This window comes from Aquarana catesbeiana, linkage group LG05, assembly GCF_042186555.1.
Source record: "Aquarana catesbeiana isolate 2022-GZ linkage group LG05, ASM4218655v1, whole genome shotgun sequence".
NCBI lineage: Eukaryota > Metazoa > Chordata > Amphibia > Anura > Ranidae > Aquarana > Aquarana catesbeiana.
The window spans coordinates 82,045,004-82,063,629 of record NC_133328.1 but is presented as its reverse complement, the minus strand read 5'-3'; the positions used below and the strand labels follow the sequence as shown (position 1 = coordinate 82,063,629).

General features: G+C 39.6%; 1 protein-coding gene across 8 annotated transcripts in view; it reads right to left on the bottom strand.

Moving 5' to 3' along the window:
- The window catches only part of DIP2C (disco interacting protein 2 homolog C), a 751,814-nt gene that overhangs the window by 342,126 nt on the left and 391,062 nt on the right, over positions 1-18,626 (bottom strand). For 5 of the 8 annotated variants that reach the window (XM_073629914.1, XM_073629915.1, XM_073629907.1 and 2 more), the window contains one exon: positions 18,026-18,163. The exons of the other annotated variants lie outside the window; for them this stretch is intronic. In XM_073629914.1, the coding sequence (XP_073486015.1) occupies positions 18,026-18,163 (138 nt within the window). The remainder of the gene's footprint in view (positions 1-18,025; positions 18,164-18,626) is intronic. 8 annotated transcript variants of the gene reach the window in all.

The following is an 18,626-nucleotide window of genomic DNA, read 5'->3' as shown; positions in this document are numbered from 1 at the left end:
GTTTCCACATCCTGCAGAGAAGTTATTGCCCTGTTTAGCTTAGTATTGTCTGCAAATACAGAGATTGAGCAGTTTATCCCATCCTTCAGGTCATTTATGAATAAATTAAATAGGATCGGTCCTAGGACAGAACCCTGGGGGACCCCACTTTCCACCCCGGACCATTCCGAGTACTCCCCATTTATCACCACCCTCTGAAATTGCCTCTGTAGCCAGTTTTCAATCCATGTACTCACTCTATGGTCCATGCCAACGGACCTTACTTTGTACAGTAAACGTTTATGGGGAACTCTATCAAAATGCTTTTGCAAAATCCAGATACACCACGACTACGGGCCTTCGTTTATCTAAATGGCAGCTCACCTCCTCATAGAAGGTTAATAGATCGGTTTGGCAAGAATGATTCTTCATGAATCCATGCTGATTAGTGCTAATGATACCGTTGTCATTACCAAACTCTTATATATAGTCCCCTATCATCCCCTCCAAGAGCTTTTATACAATTGATGTTAGGCTAACTGGTCTGTAATTCCAAGGGATGTATCTGGGCCCTTTTTTAAATATTGGTGCTACATTGGCTTTTCTCCAATCAGCTGCTACCATTCCAGTCAGTAGACTGTTCGTAAAAATTAGGAACAATGGTCTGGCAATTACTTGACTGAGTTCTTTAAAGACCCTCGGGGGCAAGTCATCTGGTCCCGGTGACTTATTAATGTTACGTTTTTCAAGTCTATTTCTAATTCTGTCCTCTGTTAGCCATGAGGGTGCTTCCTGTGACGTGTCATGAGGATAAACATCGCAGTTTTGGTTACTGAAGCCCCCCGATTCCCTTGTGAAGACTAAGGAGAAGAATACATTTAATACCTTTGCCATCTCTCCATCCTTAGTAACCAAATTCCCTTTATCATTCTTTATGGGACCAATATAATCTGACCTCCCTTTCTTACTATTTATGTACTTAAAGAATTCCTTGGGATTTTTTTTACTCTCTTCTGCTAGGTGCCTTTTGTGTTCTATCTTAGTCGCCCTGACTGCACCCTTACATTTCTTGTTGCATTCTTTGTAAATTTGGAATGCTGATAATGATCCCTCAGCCTTACATTTTTTGAAGGCCTTCTCCTTTAATTTTATATGCATTCTTACGTTGGAGTTAAGCCACCCAGGACTTTTATTAGCTCTTTTAAATTTATTTCCCATTGTGATGCACTGGCTAATACCCTTATTTAATATGCTCTTAAAGCATACCCATTTTTCCTCTGTGTTCTTTGTTCTTAAGATTTTATCCCATTTAGTACCTTCTAGCAAGGATCATAGTTTAGGGAAATTTACTCTTTTGAAATTCAGTGTCTTGTATTCACCTTATGTTTCCTATTTGTGTGATTTATACTGAAACTAATTGACCTGTGATCGCTGTTTCCTAAATTGCCCCTATTTTCACATCCGTGATGAGGTCTTTGTTGTTGGTAATCAGTAGGTCTAGTAACGCTTTGTTTCTAGTTGGTGCATTGGTCATAAAATAGGACCAATGCACCATAACTTGTGTGCCTACAGCAATGTAAATCTTGCCTGAGTATGAGACAAATTATGCTGAGAGCTACCAGGTACTACTGTCAATTTTTTTTTATTCCCTAGAAGTACATTTTAATGTTCCAGTAAAATACAAAGCTTTGGGTACAGCAAAAATGTAATAATTATGTGCAGTATCAAAGAACAGAGCAGGGTTATAATCTCCTAGATCCATGCTGCTTTCTATCCAGAAGTCAGGAATTAAGCAAAAGGTGTAAAAATAAAACCGATTTTCCACTGCTAAATACTTGGGTCACCAAAGTAGTCATTGTGTTTGAGGAACAAATTCATTTTAAGTGCACCAGTCACCTATACATAAGTAAGGAATTCATTTTAATTTGAACAGATACAGCAAAAACTACATGCACATTGCACTGACTGTGTGTCAAGGTTGCTATATTTTTATTTTTCTAAAAGGTATGCATGAAGTTCCCAACATCAGGCAACAGCAACCCTTTTTGCTTTTTCAAACACTATTAAATTGGAAAACTACATTTATTTATAAATGTAACAAATGTTTGACACAATGCCAGAATTTGCACATGCAGAGATCTGATGTCATGTCCATTTACATATCGTTCTATAAGTGGAGGACAATAATCCCTCCCAGGATATCAACATTACATATCCCAGGAGGCATTACTTTCCTCTGTTCATAAAACAATATATAATTAGATGTGGCGCCAGATCTCTGTCTGCACATGTGCAAGATCTGGCACCACCTTTGTTTACATGTTGCTTTATGAATCAGGGAAGTAAAGCCTCCTGGGATATGTGATATCTATGTCCCAGGAGGCTGCAGGAGGAGACTGAATTGTCATTCTTGCCTAGGCGAGAATGGAGGCAGGAGGCAAACTGAAGTAAAAAAGGGTAAATAAAAAATGTATAATAATATTTGGTAAAGCATGCTAGTTAACTGGGGCTGATGTATGGAAATGTAATGTTTAGCCCCAGCAAACAGCCCACCTATTTCCTTGTCTATAAAGAGTCCCATTTATGCAGTAGTGGTCACATTCAACTGGACTTGTGCTTTATGTTGAGGGCATTTCATAGCTTTTCCAAGCCACTTCTAATGGGATATCTTTACAACACTTAATGGAACTGAAGAAGTAACTCAGAAGCTATGAAACATCCTCAAGATCAATGCACAAATCCAGCTGAATGTGAATAATTACTACTAGCCATCCAATTCCTATGCTTGTATATCCAAAAGACCAACACACAAACATAAGTGAAGTAACTATGTTTAGTGAGGAATGGAAAGACTTAAATTAGGTAGACGAAACTGCTCAAATGGCCCAACACGGGAGGGTAAATTCTACTGGTCAGTAGACAGTTTTTGGATAGTGAGGTTCACTGAACAGAGAAAGAAACAAGAGGCATTATAACCAGTTGCCGACTGCCCTATAGCAGTTTTACTGCTACAGGGAGGCCGAGCTGTTCAGATTCACAAATATACATGTGATTCTGCACTTCCGGGTATCGTCATGGCGCCAGCAGTTAGCACACACTTTACACAGATGGAGCTGATGAGCGGGTCCCACGGACTCTATGTCCACCTGCCGATCATTCGGTACACAGTCAGAAGAGCAGTCTGCCTATGTAAACAAGGCACATTGCCGTTCTGTCGGTACAGAAGGTATGGATCCTGTGTTCCTGCAAAGCAGGGACACCAATTCATGCCTTCTTCTAGTAAAAGCGTCTCCCACACTACATTAAAAAACTAGCTAGGCACACAGTTAACCCTTTGATCACCTCTGATCTTAACCCCTTCCCACACAGTGTCATTAGTACAGTGACAGTGCATATTTTTAGCACTGATCACTGTACTAGTGTCACTGGTTCCCAAAAAAGTGTCAGTTAGTGTCCACTGCAATATAGCAGTCCCATTATAAGTCGCTGATCACCACGATTACTAGTAAAAAAAAATAAAATAAATTAAAATTAAAATTCTATAAATGAATCCCATAGTTTGTATACACTAATTTTTGTGCAAACCAATCAATATATGCTTATTGGGATTTTTTTTTACCAAAAATATGCAACAGAATGTGAAACAAATATATACAGTTGTGCTCATAAGTTTACATACCCTGGCAGAATTTATAATTTCTTGGCAATTTTTCAGAGAATACGAACACAAAAACTTTTCTTTCACTCATGGTTAGTGTTTGGTTGAGGCCATTTATTATCAGTCAACTGTGTTTACTATTTTTAAATCATAATCACAACAGAAACTACCCAAATGACCCTGATCAAAAATGTACATATCCCAGTTCTTAATATCTTGTATTGCCCCCTTTAACACCAATGACAGCTTGAAGTTTTTTTGTGGTATTTGTGGATGAGGCTCTTTATCTTCTCAGATGGTAAAGCTGCATATTTCTCTTGGCAAAAAGCCTCCAGTTCCTGTAAATTCTTGGGCTGTCTTGTATGAACTGCACGTTTGAGATCTCCCCAGAGTGGTTCAATGATATTGAGGTCAGGAGACTGAGATGGTCACTCCAGAACCTTCACTTGATTCTGCTGTAGCCAATTACAGGTTGAATTTGCCTTGTGTTTTGGATCATTGTCATGTTGGAATGCCCAAGTCCCATGCGCAGCTTTCTGGCTGATGAATGCAAATGTTCCTCCAGTATTTTTTGCTAACATACTGCATTCATCTTGCCATCAATTTTGACCAAATTTCCTGTGCCTTTGTAGCTCACACATCCCCAAAACATCAGCGACCCAGTAGGAATGGTATACCTTTCATCATAAGTCTTGTTGACTCCTCTCCAAATTAAGCGTTTATGGTTGTGGTCAAACAGCTCAATTTTGGTCTCATCACTCCAAATGACTTTGTGCCAGAAGGTTTGAGGCTTGTCTCTGTGCTGTATGGCGTATTGTAAGCGGGATACTTTTTAATATCCATTTCCTGTTTTATACCGTTCAACTACCTTTTCCCGCAGATCTTTTGAGAATTCTTTTGCTTTCCCCATGACTCAGAATCCAGAAACATCAGTGTGGCACTGGATGAAAGCTGCAAGGGTATGTCAGGAGTCCAGAAACTCTTTGAACTTTTATACACACACTAATTACAAGCAAACAGATCACAGGTGAGGATGGTTACCTTTAATAGCCATTCAAACCCCTTTCTGTCAACGCGTGTGCATGTTATCGGGCCGAAATCACCAGGGTATGTAAACTTTTGATCAGGGTCATTTGGGTAGTTTATGTTGTCATTATGATTTAAAAAAGTTTTTGTGTTATCATTCATATTCTCTTAAAAATGGCCAAGAAATCATAAATTCTGCCAAGGTATGTAAACTTATGAGCACAACTGTAAAATATTGGTCTAAATTGATGAAGAAATTAGATTTTTTTACATTTTTTTATTAGATATGTACAGTATCTCACAAAAGTGAGTACACCCCTCACATTTTTGTAAATATTTTATCATATCTTTTCATGTGACAACACTGAAGAAATGACACTTTGCTACAATGTAAAGTAGTGAGTGTACAGCTTGTATAACAGTGTAAATTTGGTGTCCCCTCAAAATAACTCACAGCCATTAATGTCTAAACCGCTGGCAACAAAAGTGACTACACCCCCAAGTGAAAATGTCCAAAGTGTCCATATTTTGCATCAACCATAATTTTCCAGCACTGCCTTAACCCTCTTGCACATGGAGTTCAACAGAGCTTCACAGGTTGCCACTGGAGTCCTCTTTCACTCCTCCATGACAACATCACGGAGCTGGTGGATTTTAGAGACCTTGCACTCCTCCACCTTCCATTTGTGGATGCCCCACAGATGCTCAATAGGGTTTAGGTCTGGAGACATGCTTGGCCAGTCCATCACCTTTACCCTCAGCTTCTTTAGCAAGGCAGTGGTCGTCTTGAAGGTGTGTTTGGGGTCGTTATCATGTTGAAATAATGCTCTGGGGCAGTCTCCGAAGGCATGGGGATCATGCTCTGCTTCAGTATGTCACAGTACATGTTGCCATTCATGATCCCCTCAATCAACTATAGCTCCCCAGTGCTGGCAGCACTTATGTAGTCCCAGACCACGACACTCCCACCACCATGCTTGACTGTAGGCAAGACACACTTGTCTTTATACTGCTCACCTGGTTGCTGCCACACACGCTTGACACCATCTGAACCAAATAAGTTTATCTTAGTCTCATCAGACCACAGGACACGGTTCCAGTAATCCAAGTCCTTAGTCTGCTTGTCTTCAGCAGACTGTTTGTGGGCTTTCTCGTGCATCATCTTTAGAAGAGGCTTCCTTCTGGGACGACAGCCATGCAGACCAATTTGATGCAGTGTGCGGCATATGGTCTGAGCACTGACAGGCTGACCCCCCACCACTTCAACCTCTGCAGCAATGCTGGTAGCACTCATACGTCTATCTCCCAAAGACAACCTCTGGATATGATGCTGAGAATGTGCACTCAACTTCTTTGGTCGACCATGGGGAGTCCTGTTCTGGGTGGAACCTGTCCTGTTAAAACTGCTGTATGGTCTTGGTCACCATGCTGCAGCTCAGTTTCAGGGTCTTGGCAATCTTCTTATAGCCTAGGCCATCTTTATGTAGAGCAACAATTCTTTTTTTCAGATCCTCAGAGTTGTTTGCCATGAGGTGCCATGTTGAACTTCCAGTGACCAGTATGAGAGCATGAGAGCGATAACACCAAATTTAACACACAACTTCTCCCCATTCACACCTGAGACCCTGTAACACTAACAAATCGCATGACACCCGGGAGGGAAAATGGCTAATTGGACCCAATTTGGAAATTTTCACTTAGTGGTGTACTCACTTTTGTTGCAAATTTACACTGTTATACAAACTGTACACTCACTACTTTACATTGTAGCAAAGTGTCATTTCTTCAGTGTTGTCACATGAAAAGATATGATAAAATATTTACACAAATGTGAGGGATGTACTCACTTTTGTGAGATAATGTATTATAGCAGAAAGTAAAAAAATATTGCTTTTTTTTTTTTTTCAAAATTGTCGGTCTTTTTTTGTTTATACTGCAAAAAATAAAAACACAGAGGTGATCAAATGCCACCAAAAGAAAGCTCTATTTGTGGGGAAAAAGGGACAAAAATTTTATTTGGGTACAGGGTCGCATGACCGTGCAATTGTCATTTAAAATAAAGCAGTGCCGTATCGCAAAAAATTCTAAACCACTGATCTTGCACAACATACAATGCTGTTTTAACACCCTCAGCAATGTAAATTGAAGGATTAACACATATGCAGTCTTCCTGACACCCAGGATGTGATTATGTAACTAGAACGGGGTGCTTCCAGATCTTTCACTCCTCATGCCCTTGATTAGATTAGGGCGTCTGTGCTGTGCTGGAGTACATTACTGACACTCACTGGAACTGAAGAAGTGGCTTGGATAAGCTTCAAAACGTGTTCAGTATTACAGAACAAATCCAGTTGAATGTGATTAACTACTATTAACTGTACCTGGATAAATGAGAACCTTTACAGGCAAAAATATGCAATTTAACAAACAGTCCAATCACAAGAAGTACAATGAGCAATGACAGATTGCAAAGTGCAGTAACCAATATAAACCAATCAGCAGTCATCTTTTGTAAAGCCGGATTCACATATGTGCAGCCGCAGGTTCGTGCCTGGGGTACGGTGCGTGTCTGGTCACCAGTTCAGCTGCGAGTCAGGTCTGAATTTTGGACTGAATTAACACATGAACCAGACCCAAACATGCACAAGACCCTTTTGAAATCCACTCTGCGGCTGCCCTGGACCTGTGTGAATTGGCTTAATTGAGATCCGGTTACACTCACATGTCATGAGAATCGGATGCCGCATCCAAGTCACATATATGTGAACCCAGCCAAAAATAGCAATATTCTGAAAACTATTTGGCTAATGCACTTTTACAAATTGTCATTGCCCTCTCTTCTTTTGAATAGGTCTGACAGTTCTATCATTTACTTAGCCTCACACCGAGGAACCTCCCCATATTTAGGAATAAGCATTATTTGAAAATATCAGGATATTAGCAGACTTTGCCATCCACAATTACAAACCAACATTCAATATTAGGTCACCAAGACCCCCTCTAGGAGCCTACAGTATGTTTGACGCAAGGATACCAGTTTTTTTATAACTTTATGTGGGATTCCAGCTTACCCCCAACTAGCCTTAAAATTGCCCCCTTCTCCCTCCTAACAGCTATGCTAACTAACCTGTACATGAAAGATGTATATACAGTACTTACCTATTTCCAGGCCACAGATCCCTTGTGTCAGCCAGCATTGGCTTCAGGGGAGAGGAGGGAGCACCAACAATGGATGGGCCATTGAAGCCTATGGGTGACATCACCGTTCCAGGCTTTACTAGCTGCTGTCGTAGCACTCTCTCCTCTCCCCTGCATTCGCTGCTGGCTGACACAGGAGAGATCATGTAACTGGACTGAACCGGCCTAAAAATAAGTAAGTACAGATATACCTTTCTTTCACAGGTTATTTAGTATACAGTGCCTTGAAAAAGTATTCATACCCCTTGAAATTTTCCACATTTTGTCATGTTACAGCCAAAGATGTAAATGTATTTTATTGGGATTTTATGTGATAGACCAACACAAAGTGGCACATAATTGTGAAGTGGAAGGAAAATGATAAATGGTTTTCAAATTTTTAATAAATATATGAAAAGTGTGGTGTGCATCTAAAATCTAGTGGAACCAATTGCCTTCAGAAGTCACCTAATTAGTAAATAGAATCCACCTGTGTGTAATTTAATCTCAGTATAAATACCACTGTTCTGTGAGGCCCTCAGAGGTTTGTTAGAGAATCTTAGTGAACAAACAGCATCCCGAAGGCCAAGAAACACACCAGACAGGTCAGGGATAAAGTTGTGGAGAAGTTTAAAGCAGGGTTAGGTTATAAAAAAAATATCCCAAGCGTTGAACATCTCACAGAGCACTTTTCAATCCATCACCTGAAAATGGAAGGAGTATGGCACAACTGCAAACCTACCAAGACATGGCCATCCACCTAAACTGAGTTGTATGAATACTTTTTCAAGTCACTGTAGGTATTAGAAGAGGGAGGGGGCAGGGAACAGTTTAACAGTTTAAAGCAGGGGTCTCAAACTGGCGGCCCTCTGCTGTTGCAAAAGTACAAGTCCCATCATGCCTCTTGCATAGCTCTGACGAAGAGGGGACTCTCCCTTCGAAACGCGTTAGCTGATTGTGATGTGTATGCATCTCTCCACGATCTTTGGAAGGCATCGCTCATCCTAAAGTCGTATGCTGGCTGTCGGTACACTTCGTATTGTGCCTCTTCCACCTATTGCTTGTCAGTTGCTTCTTTTAATCATTTTATTTAAAATTTTTTTAAAAAAAGTTAATGCACAAGGCTGGTGCGCCCCTGTTTTTCTTTTATTTCCCATCATGTCTCTGCCTGTGGGAGTCATGCTTGTAAGTGTCAGCCTTGCAATGCCTCATGGGACCTTGTAGTTTCGGAACAGCTGGAGGGCCGACACTTTGAGACCCCTGGTTTAAAGGCTAGTGAGGTGTAAGCTGGAATTCTACTTTAAGCTTAAAGCATAATTATGGTAAAATGTTTATTTCTTGGTTTCCCTTAAAAGGCTGATCCCCCGAATGCAAGTGCTATCACCAACCCAACAAGCTGAACACAACACATTGAAAAGACCTTTGCCACCTAATTGTCTTGAGGCCTAGTTTGAGATAAATGCCAAAAATCTAAATTCCTTACATTCAATCAGTGTAAGGGTCAACCAGCTACTTCCCTGACACCTTCCTATACTGCCACAATCTGGACCACCAGCAATTACCCCTGTTTGTTGCATGCCAGCCCCCATCCCTTCCCTCTATGTAATACAACTGTTGTATAAGTTCCTACAAAGTGAAAGCCAACATAATTCTAAAAATTATTATGGGCATCACATTTGACTTATATTCATGTTATATACACATAAAAGAAAAGTAAATGCAACTCACACACAGTTCAGTTACCACTGTACTTGTACCCCCTGGCATATAAGCAAAGCTGAGCATCTACAGAAAATAGAATATTCCTTTCATTTACAAATAAAGCACTAAGAGTGGCAAGATGCATCAGACTGAGCAGCTAATACAGTTCTTCCAGAGTCATATTAGAATTGTGATATGACTCTGCAGCAGCACTTCTCTACCCTGTATATACTGTATACTCCATGCAGGCAAAAATCAAGCCTCCCAAACACAGAGCAGGCATTTATCCGAAAACTTTCAGCTAGAAGCAATTTGGAAGCACTGACCCGAATCGTGTTAACCTACCATCATGCACAAATCTCTAAATACTCCATTAAAGTCTGACTGTGACAACAAATACTGCTAGACTATGCTGGGGCTTTCTCTTAATTCTAAATACAATACAGTCAACAACAAAAAAGAGGAATATAGATGGGCACAAAACATACAGCAGTGCTACTACATGCCCTTGGAAAACAGCATAACTATAGTAGAATCTCAAAGGTAAAGGACAAACAATGGCAACATTCAAAATAGGAGGGGGATTGTACAACATTAAAAAAAAAAAAATGGGGGTTGTACTACTTTATTCAAACCTCCACCTGTATGATAGATGGATTTCATGTTATCAAACACTGTAACTGGGACCCCCTTCCTGTTGGTGGACAAAAAGCTCTAGCAGAGCATTATCCCTTACTTACATTTCCTTTTAGCAGCAAATATCCTACTGATCATGAGATCCTTCACGCGGAAGAAAAAATCAATTATGTCTCGCTTTATATCTGATGATGCTGGCATGTAGGCATTTGACTTTAAGACTGCAAATAATAAATGTGTCTTCACTGTGTAATTCATCCACTTGTGGTTGATTTGTTTAGTTACAAAGCAGTAATTTTAGCAACTTGTTATTGTTTGAAAATAATTGAATTAGCCAGACTGCCATCCACAGTTACAAAACTTTAGTCCAGGAAAATGCAATTAGCAGACCTCTAGCTGTTGCAGAACTACAAGTCCCATGAGGCATAGCAAGACTCTGACAGCCACAAGCATGACACCCAGAGGCATGATGGGACTTGTAGTTTTGCAACAGCTGGAGGTGCGCTAATTGCATATCTCTGCTATAGTCTATACTAGATCCCCAAGACATCCTCTATCTGATGTGGAACTACAAGGACATTAGAGGGAAGTACTGGTGATGACACAGAAAAACACAACTGTGTAATCTTACTGAAATGTAACAAACATATTTCATGTTCAGATAGGCCTCAAACAACTTTACAAACTGTTAACTGACCACCCATACCTTCTTTAGGCACAGCTTCTGCAATATCTGCCATAGATCTCTTATGCCTGCAGAGTTTGTAATTTCTTCCCAAGATGTGTTTTCCACATATACGGACGCTGTTAATTAATGGTAAGATTTGTATTCTGTAAGTTTAGATGATCTTGATGCCTCTTCAGATATTCTTTCTACATCTGCAGAATCATTTTCCACATCTTCTGATATGCCTTTACATCCACGTTATACTTTACACTGCATCCGGAAAGTATTCACAGCGCTTCACTTTTTCCACATTTTGTTATGTTATGTTATGTTTGTACATGTTATGTTATGTTGTTATGTTACAGCCTTATTAAATTAATTATTTTCCTTCAAAACTCAACAAACAATACCCCATAATGACAACGTGAAAGAACTTTGTTTGAAAACCTTGCCAATTTATTAAAAATTAAAAACTAAAAAAATATCACATGTACATAAGTATTCACAGCCTTTGCCATGACACTCAAAATTGAGCTCCTGTTTCCACTGATCATACTTGAGATGTTTCTACAACTTGATTGGAGCCCACCTGTGGTAAATTCAAATCTGGGGAAGGGTACAGAAAAATGTCTGCAGCATCGAAGATCCCAATGAGCACAGTGGCCTCTATCATCCGTAAATGGAACTCTTCCTAGAGCGGGCCACCCGGCCAAACTGAGTGATCGCGGGAGAGGAGCCTTGGTCAGGGAGGTGCCTATAACCCGATGGTCACTTTGACAGAGCTCCAGCATTTCTCTGTGGACAGAGGAGAACCTTCCAGAATAACAAGCCTCTCTGCAGCACTCCACCAATCTGGTCTGCATGCTAGAGTGGCCAGACAGAAGCCACTCCTCAGTAAAAGGCACATGACAGCCCGCCTGGAGTTTGCCAAAAAGGCACCTGAAGTACTTTCAGACCTTGAGAAACAAAATGCTCAGGTCTGATGAAACAAAGATTGAACTCTTTGGTCTGAATGGCAAGCATAATGTCTGGAGGAAACCAGACACTGCTCATTACTTGGCCAATACCATCACTACCGTGAAGCATTGTGGTGGCAGCATCGTGCTGTGGGGATATTTTTCAGTGGCAGGAACTGGGAGACTAGTTAAGATTGAGGGAAAGATGAATGTAGCAGACATCCTTGATAAAAACCTGCTCCAGAGTGCTCTGGACCTCAGACTGGGGTGAAGGTTCATCTCCCAACAGGACAACGACCCTAAGCACACAGCCAAGATAACAAATGAGTGGCTATGGGACAACTCTGCAAATATCCTTGAGTGGCCCAGCCAGAGCCCAGACTTAAACGCGATTGAACATCTCTGGAGAGATCTGAAAATGGCTGTGCACCGATGCTCACCATCCAACCTGATGGAGCTTGAGAGGTCCTGCAAAGAAGAATGGGAGAAACTGCCCAAAAATAGGTGTGCCAAGCTTGTAGCATCATACTCAAAAAGACTTGAGGCTGTAATTGGTGCCAAAGGGGTTTTAACAAAATATTAAGCAAAGGCTGTGAATACTTATGTACATGGGATTTTTTCATTTATTTTTTATACATTTGCAAAGATCTCAAACAAAATTCTTTCACATTGTCATTATGGGATATTGTTTGAAGAATTTTGGAGTAAAATTATGAATTGAATCTATTTTGGAATAAGGCTGTAACATAAACAAAATGTGGAAAAAGTAAAGCACTGTGAATACTTTCCAGATGCAATGTATATAAACACCCTATCCAGCTACCAACAGATGTAACTAATAGGTTACCTTTTAGTCCCGGTTCACACTGGTACGATGTGGGAAACCCTGCGGATCATTTCCGTTTCCTGCATCGCACCTGAATCGCACACAGGTTCACGCCGAGATCTGTGAACCACTGGGGGTGTCAATGTAAAGTTTGCAGATGTCAAATGGTGCAGGAATCGGATCGTATAGGTATGAAAACCCATGCAATCCGATTCCAGTGCAGACCAAAAAAAGGGTCCTGCAGCATTTTGGTGTGAATGAGATGCGATTTTCTTTTCTTCTTCTTGTAAAGAAACCCAAGAACTGTTTTACTTAATGTGTATGCCTTTCAGTACTAACAGACAAAGTCAATTCATCAATTATGGTTGAAAAGTTGAAAAGGTTGAAAAGGTAGCAGTGTTAATTTCATAGACGAAAATTAACACTTTTTTAGTTGAGTAAAATACGACTAAAACTAAAACAATACAGATGCTTCAAATAAGACCAACTAAAAAGGCATTTTAGTCAAAAGACAGACTAAAACTAAATCAAAATTTTATGTCAAAATTAACACTGCACTACCACAAAAAAATAATTAGGGGGCATCTACTATGCTGCTAAAAGATAAACAAATTAAGAAAAATGCTTTTCTTACTTTTTTTTTTATATTTAATGTTGGTAATATATTCCAGTAATATGTGCAATGGCATTACAGCCAACAGCGTTTACAGTTTTTTGGGTTTTTTATATCCAGGCTCCTTCGGAAAAAAAATATGTTTTTACTGTAGCTGCTGACTTTTAATATTAGGACATTTACCTGTCCACGAAGCCACCAGAGCCTATTTTTCAATTGGCTATTGGGTGCTGCCATCTCCACTAGGGGAAACCGGGAGTGAAGCCAGTTCCGTACTGCGCATGCCGGAAGTAAGTCGGAAGTGGAAACGGGAACCCCGAAAGGTGCCAAATGTGGCAGTGGAGGGGGGCGAGGGGGCAAATAAGCTCCCTTTTGGGTGAAGCTCTGCTTTAAAATTACACGTCCCTTTGTCAAAAAGCAATATTTTTGTTTGTTTATGAAGCTTAGTTTTATTTATAAAGATGTATTAAATTTTTACTCCAGGAGTATATGATGAGTTTGGCAATTCTTGAAAAATGCTTAACTAATGCATTACAATTTACCTAAACCCATTTGATTTTAGTCGACTAAAGTACAGTTAAAACTAAAACAATTCAGATGACTAAAACTAAAATGGCATTTCTGTCAAAAGATGACAGGATTGTGTTTTAAATACTGTACAATGCAAAGTATAGTTCTATTCTATGACGTTGTGGTGTCAGGAATCAAGGCAATGTTGCTGGATGAAAACTATAGTTGCATCGGGTTAAGAAATTTGATGGGCTGTTGGGTGGGTCCCCAGGCCTCACTTCTTTTAGTGGGCCCCAAGATTCTCAGTCCACCTCTGGAGTAGCAGCATGGCATTTTGGAAATTTGGTAATTTTGTTTTCGGTGCTGCAGTTTGGTGGCCAGAAATTTCTCCATACTCATTTTTGGCACAAAGAAAATTTTTATTGTAGCATCTCAAAGGGAAATAAACATCACAGCACTAAAATCACATAGCACTATCCAGCATGAAACACATCAACAGATCTCTGTGTGATATTTTTTACTTTTGAGGTGCTACAATAACGATTTTCTTTGTGCCAAAAATGAGTATAGACAAATTTCTGGCCGCAAAACCGCAGCACTGAAAACAAAATTAGTTACAATAAAGATTTGGAAGTCCTCTACCTGAGTGTGCAGCCATTCACTTTTCCTCATCTAGTTACTTCAGTGACAAGCTGGGTAAGCACCTCGTTGTAAGGACACGTAGTAGGGCTGGTATGTGGACAGACCTGAAGTAGTGCTCTATTTGTGTAGCAATACACTCTATATATTTATCACACACAAAAACCTAATTTATCACACCAGAAAATGTAAAAGTCACTTACTGACTCCTAACCTCAATTTAACTGCTATACTAGGTGTATTTATAATAATAAAAAAAAAAAGTGCATGTACATTCATTCTGTGCACATGGGGCAAAAAATGGTTATTTTCTGAGCTGGCTGAATTTGGTTCATTGATTTAAAACGAAAAATTGGCCACTAGAGTTAAATGTCCTATGATACTTATCGCCATCTAGTGTTACAGTAAGTGCAGTGTTTTCTCATTTTATAGACATTCAACCAGCATTGACTGTTTAAACTGCAAGTCCTGGGGTAAGAATTTTAACAAATCGTTTACTGGGAAATGTTTATTTTATTGTGCTCAGTTTGTTAAAGTGGTTCTAAAGTCAAATAATTTTTTACCTTAAAAGCGGAGCTCCAGGCTCCTTCAGAAAAAAAAATAAAAATTCAGCAGCTACAAGTATTTTAGATGCTGACTATTAAGATTAGTTCCCTACTGCCCATTCATGAAGCGTGCTGCGCTCTGTGAATGGCCCAGCGGCTGGGGAAGGAGGAGGGGGGGCTGGACTTCCAGCTGACTTTGCCGTGGCGAGAGCAGACGGAAGTGGGGGGTAGGTATCTGTCAAAACCAGGTACCCGCTCCCCTCCCCCTGAAAGGTGACAAACGTGGGCGCAGAGGGCAGGAGGAGGCAAAAAAGCGGAGCTTCCCCTTTTGGGTGGAGCTCTGCTTTAATGCATTCCCTGCTTTAAGGTAAAAAATTAAGCTATTGGCTCCAGCTGCTGTCAGTCAAATAGGGAGGAGGGAGTGGGGGTGTGGCCGAGCCATGCTGTGTGTGTGTGTACAGATGCACACAGACAGACCTGAGAGTGCACAAGCACGTGTGCCCCTATAGCACACAACTTACTATGGGGGCACCCACACAAGAGGAGGATTTGAGAGAGCACTGGTGGGGGACCTCGGAAGAGGAGGTAAAGGGCTGCTCTGTGCAATATCATTGCACAGAGCAGGTAAGTATAAACCCCTTTTAGAAAAAAAGAAAAAAGCCTTTAGTGCCTCTTTAAACTATAAAACGCTTAGGGTTTAACAGTACTTTAATCTTTATTTACCTAAACAGCAAAAATAATGTCACTACATTAACATTCCAGGTTAATTATACTTCTGTCAAGGTCTACTTTGGTTCTAAAAACTTTAAATGACATTGCATTTCTGTGGCTCCAAGGCACACTCAACAACATTCTCATTATAATCTACCCATTATTATTTATCACACAGGTTCACAAGAGCAAATACATAGATGGCCATTTCAGTGTCATCACAGAAAGCAACATGCACATTTTTCGATAAACATTAGCTTGGCTCAGTTCTCATGCTTCACTGGACACTTGCAGAACGCACAAAAATCCACCAGATGACCACAGGCTCAGTATAAGGCGAGGGGATTTCATCTATTTTCATATAAAATGAGAAGTGTTTTTAGGAGCTACCAGGAGATGCCCCAATAAAGTAAAAAAATAAAAACATGTTTGTCTATGCTATGGTTAACGCTATTATTTTCTTTCCAATGGCAAAGCAGAGGAAGCTCTAAGACAGTATCTATAGTATTTTATAAATGCAAAAATGCAGATGTGTAAAATAGTCCACAGAAGAAATCAGTGTTTCAATACTAAACCCAAATTTAGTCCACTGTAAGTACATTTCTGATTGGTTGGCAAAGCGCACAATATTGCTCTTTGCACCAGGTTATGAAATGTCATGTGACAAATGGCATGCATATAAACATATATATTCCTTGTTGGTCACCTTAAAAAAATATTTTTACCCCAAATTATTTTTCATATAAACATTTGGTTTTATGCAGGATAGTCAAAAACCTGGATTGTGCCACACCTGACTGGGGATGTTCTACTTCTCCCCCTCCATAAAACTAGAAATCTCACAGCTTTGCAAGACACTCACAGTTCTAGGCAAGCCAGATAGCAATCCTTTCCTTTATGCAACTCTAAGCAGCATTGTCCATTTACAATCATGCAGCAGTAGAGTGACAGAAAGATGACCTTATCAGTATTCTGCTTTCCTTTCACTGTCCAGCCACTGACTGCGGGAAGGAAGAGAAAAAAACTGTTCAGTTTCCCTGCCAGTCAAGGGCTGTGCTGTGTAGCAGGATTGCGTAAATCTCAGAATTGGATGGACAAATATACATCTTTTGAGAGGTAAAACAGCTCCCTTGTACAGTAAAACCTTGGATTGCAAGCATAATTCGTTCCAGAAACATGTTTGTAATCCTAAGCACTTGTATATCAAAGCAAATTTCCCCATAAGAAATAATGGAAACTCAAATGATTAGTTCCACAACCATTTATTCATAAGTCCTTCAGTTTATAGTCCATATAAAAACATTATAGCAATGTGATAGGTTGTGTAACCATAAAATGTCCATCCACAAATGGAAGCCTCCACAAAGGGATAATATGTTGCTAAAATGTTGTACCTTCATTAAATGTAACCATATTGCAACACTTAGAGGCGCCTCTCTTCTCTTTTATACACTGTTGTGACAAGACTCTGTATATCAAGTCAAAATTTATTTAAAAATTTAGCTTGTCTTGCAAAACACTCTCAAACCAAGTTGCTCGCAAACCAAGGTTTTACTGTATGTATTTTATCTGTGTATTTAGCTGCTTGCCCAGAGTTTAGCTTAAAATAAATATTACTGCCGAAGGCAACTGTCGTACAGAGAACTACAGCTGGTACAGACAATATATTATCATCACTGGCTTAGAAGAGGGAAAAGATGTGGAATACCCCAGCCAGCTCTGCTACTTTTCAAGCCCACGGCATGACACAAATGACTAATGGCAAAAAAAATAAATACATTAAAAAAATATATAAAATAAATGCAATAAAGGCATCATAAGAGGCAGCTTCATAAATCTTGATTTACTACCAGAATAAGTGGGAGAAAGAATATGTTGCTCAAAATGAAACCTTCTGAAATGAAAGGATTCAAAATATTGTTTAGAAAGTAAAAACATCCATATGCAGGCAAAACAAATATAAAAAAATACGTATCATATGATTGGAAATATCATAAAATAATAATACAAAATGCAATGTAGATAATAAAAGTCTTCATGACATTTTTTTTTTAAAGTGACCAACAAGAAACCCATGCATAAACATTATTGTAAACTGTCCTTTTAGAGATCATTGGTTATTAAGATAGGTACATATGTATATGAAGCTTTGAATCATATAATTTCAATGATGATATAGAATTCCAGGATCCTGTAAAGATCTAAAAGGATTTGGAATTCAGAGTGCAGTTCTATTACACATGGAAGTGTTGCAACATATTTGGAGAAGCCAAAAATGGACTTGGGAAGAACTGGATAAAAATGTGATGTCTGACGTGTAAGAAGCTAATGTGGGGTGAAGGGGAGGGATGGATCGTAGGATAGTTGGTTGATGTACTCACCGTTTTTAGGTGTTTTTTGCCAAAGGCAAGAAGCACCTTTTGCACTCGCCTGATTCTGTCCATTTGTAGTTAAGAAAAAGCCACGCCCACTTGTGTCACATGACTCATTTTGATAGTGATCCTTGATGGAATGCACAACTGTCAGTGAAGGTAAAACACACCAAGATATGAGGATCACCTTGCAGCTCGGTTGAAGGAATTATATTGCAACATAAGGTTATAATCATGGAGTTCCAGTGTCAGAACCCAATGAGTAGGTCAGTAGGTCAGATAATGTACAAGAAGGTTACTGTCTAATATGAAAGTACGGTAATCCTTTTATTCCAATGGGTACAGTAAGGCCAATGGGCTGTGTAAATAGGAATTAGTGAACCACAGAAAACACTAGAAATAACTCCCTTGAAGGTTTCGAACCCATTGGCTGCGCTCTAGTTGCATCTTTACTTACACACATTAAGGGTCATTTAGAAACTGCACACAATACAAGTGAAGTACTTCTAAAGGCAAAACTTTTCTTTGGTAGAATAAGAAATGGCAAAAAAAAAAAAAAAAAAAAAAAACGAAAACCGACAGATTTAAACTATCTCTATCCTATTGTGAT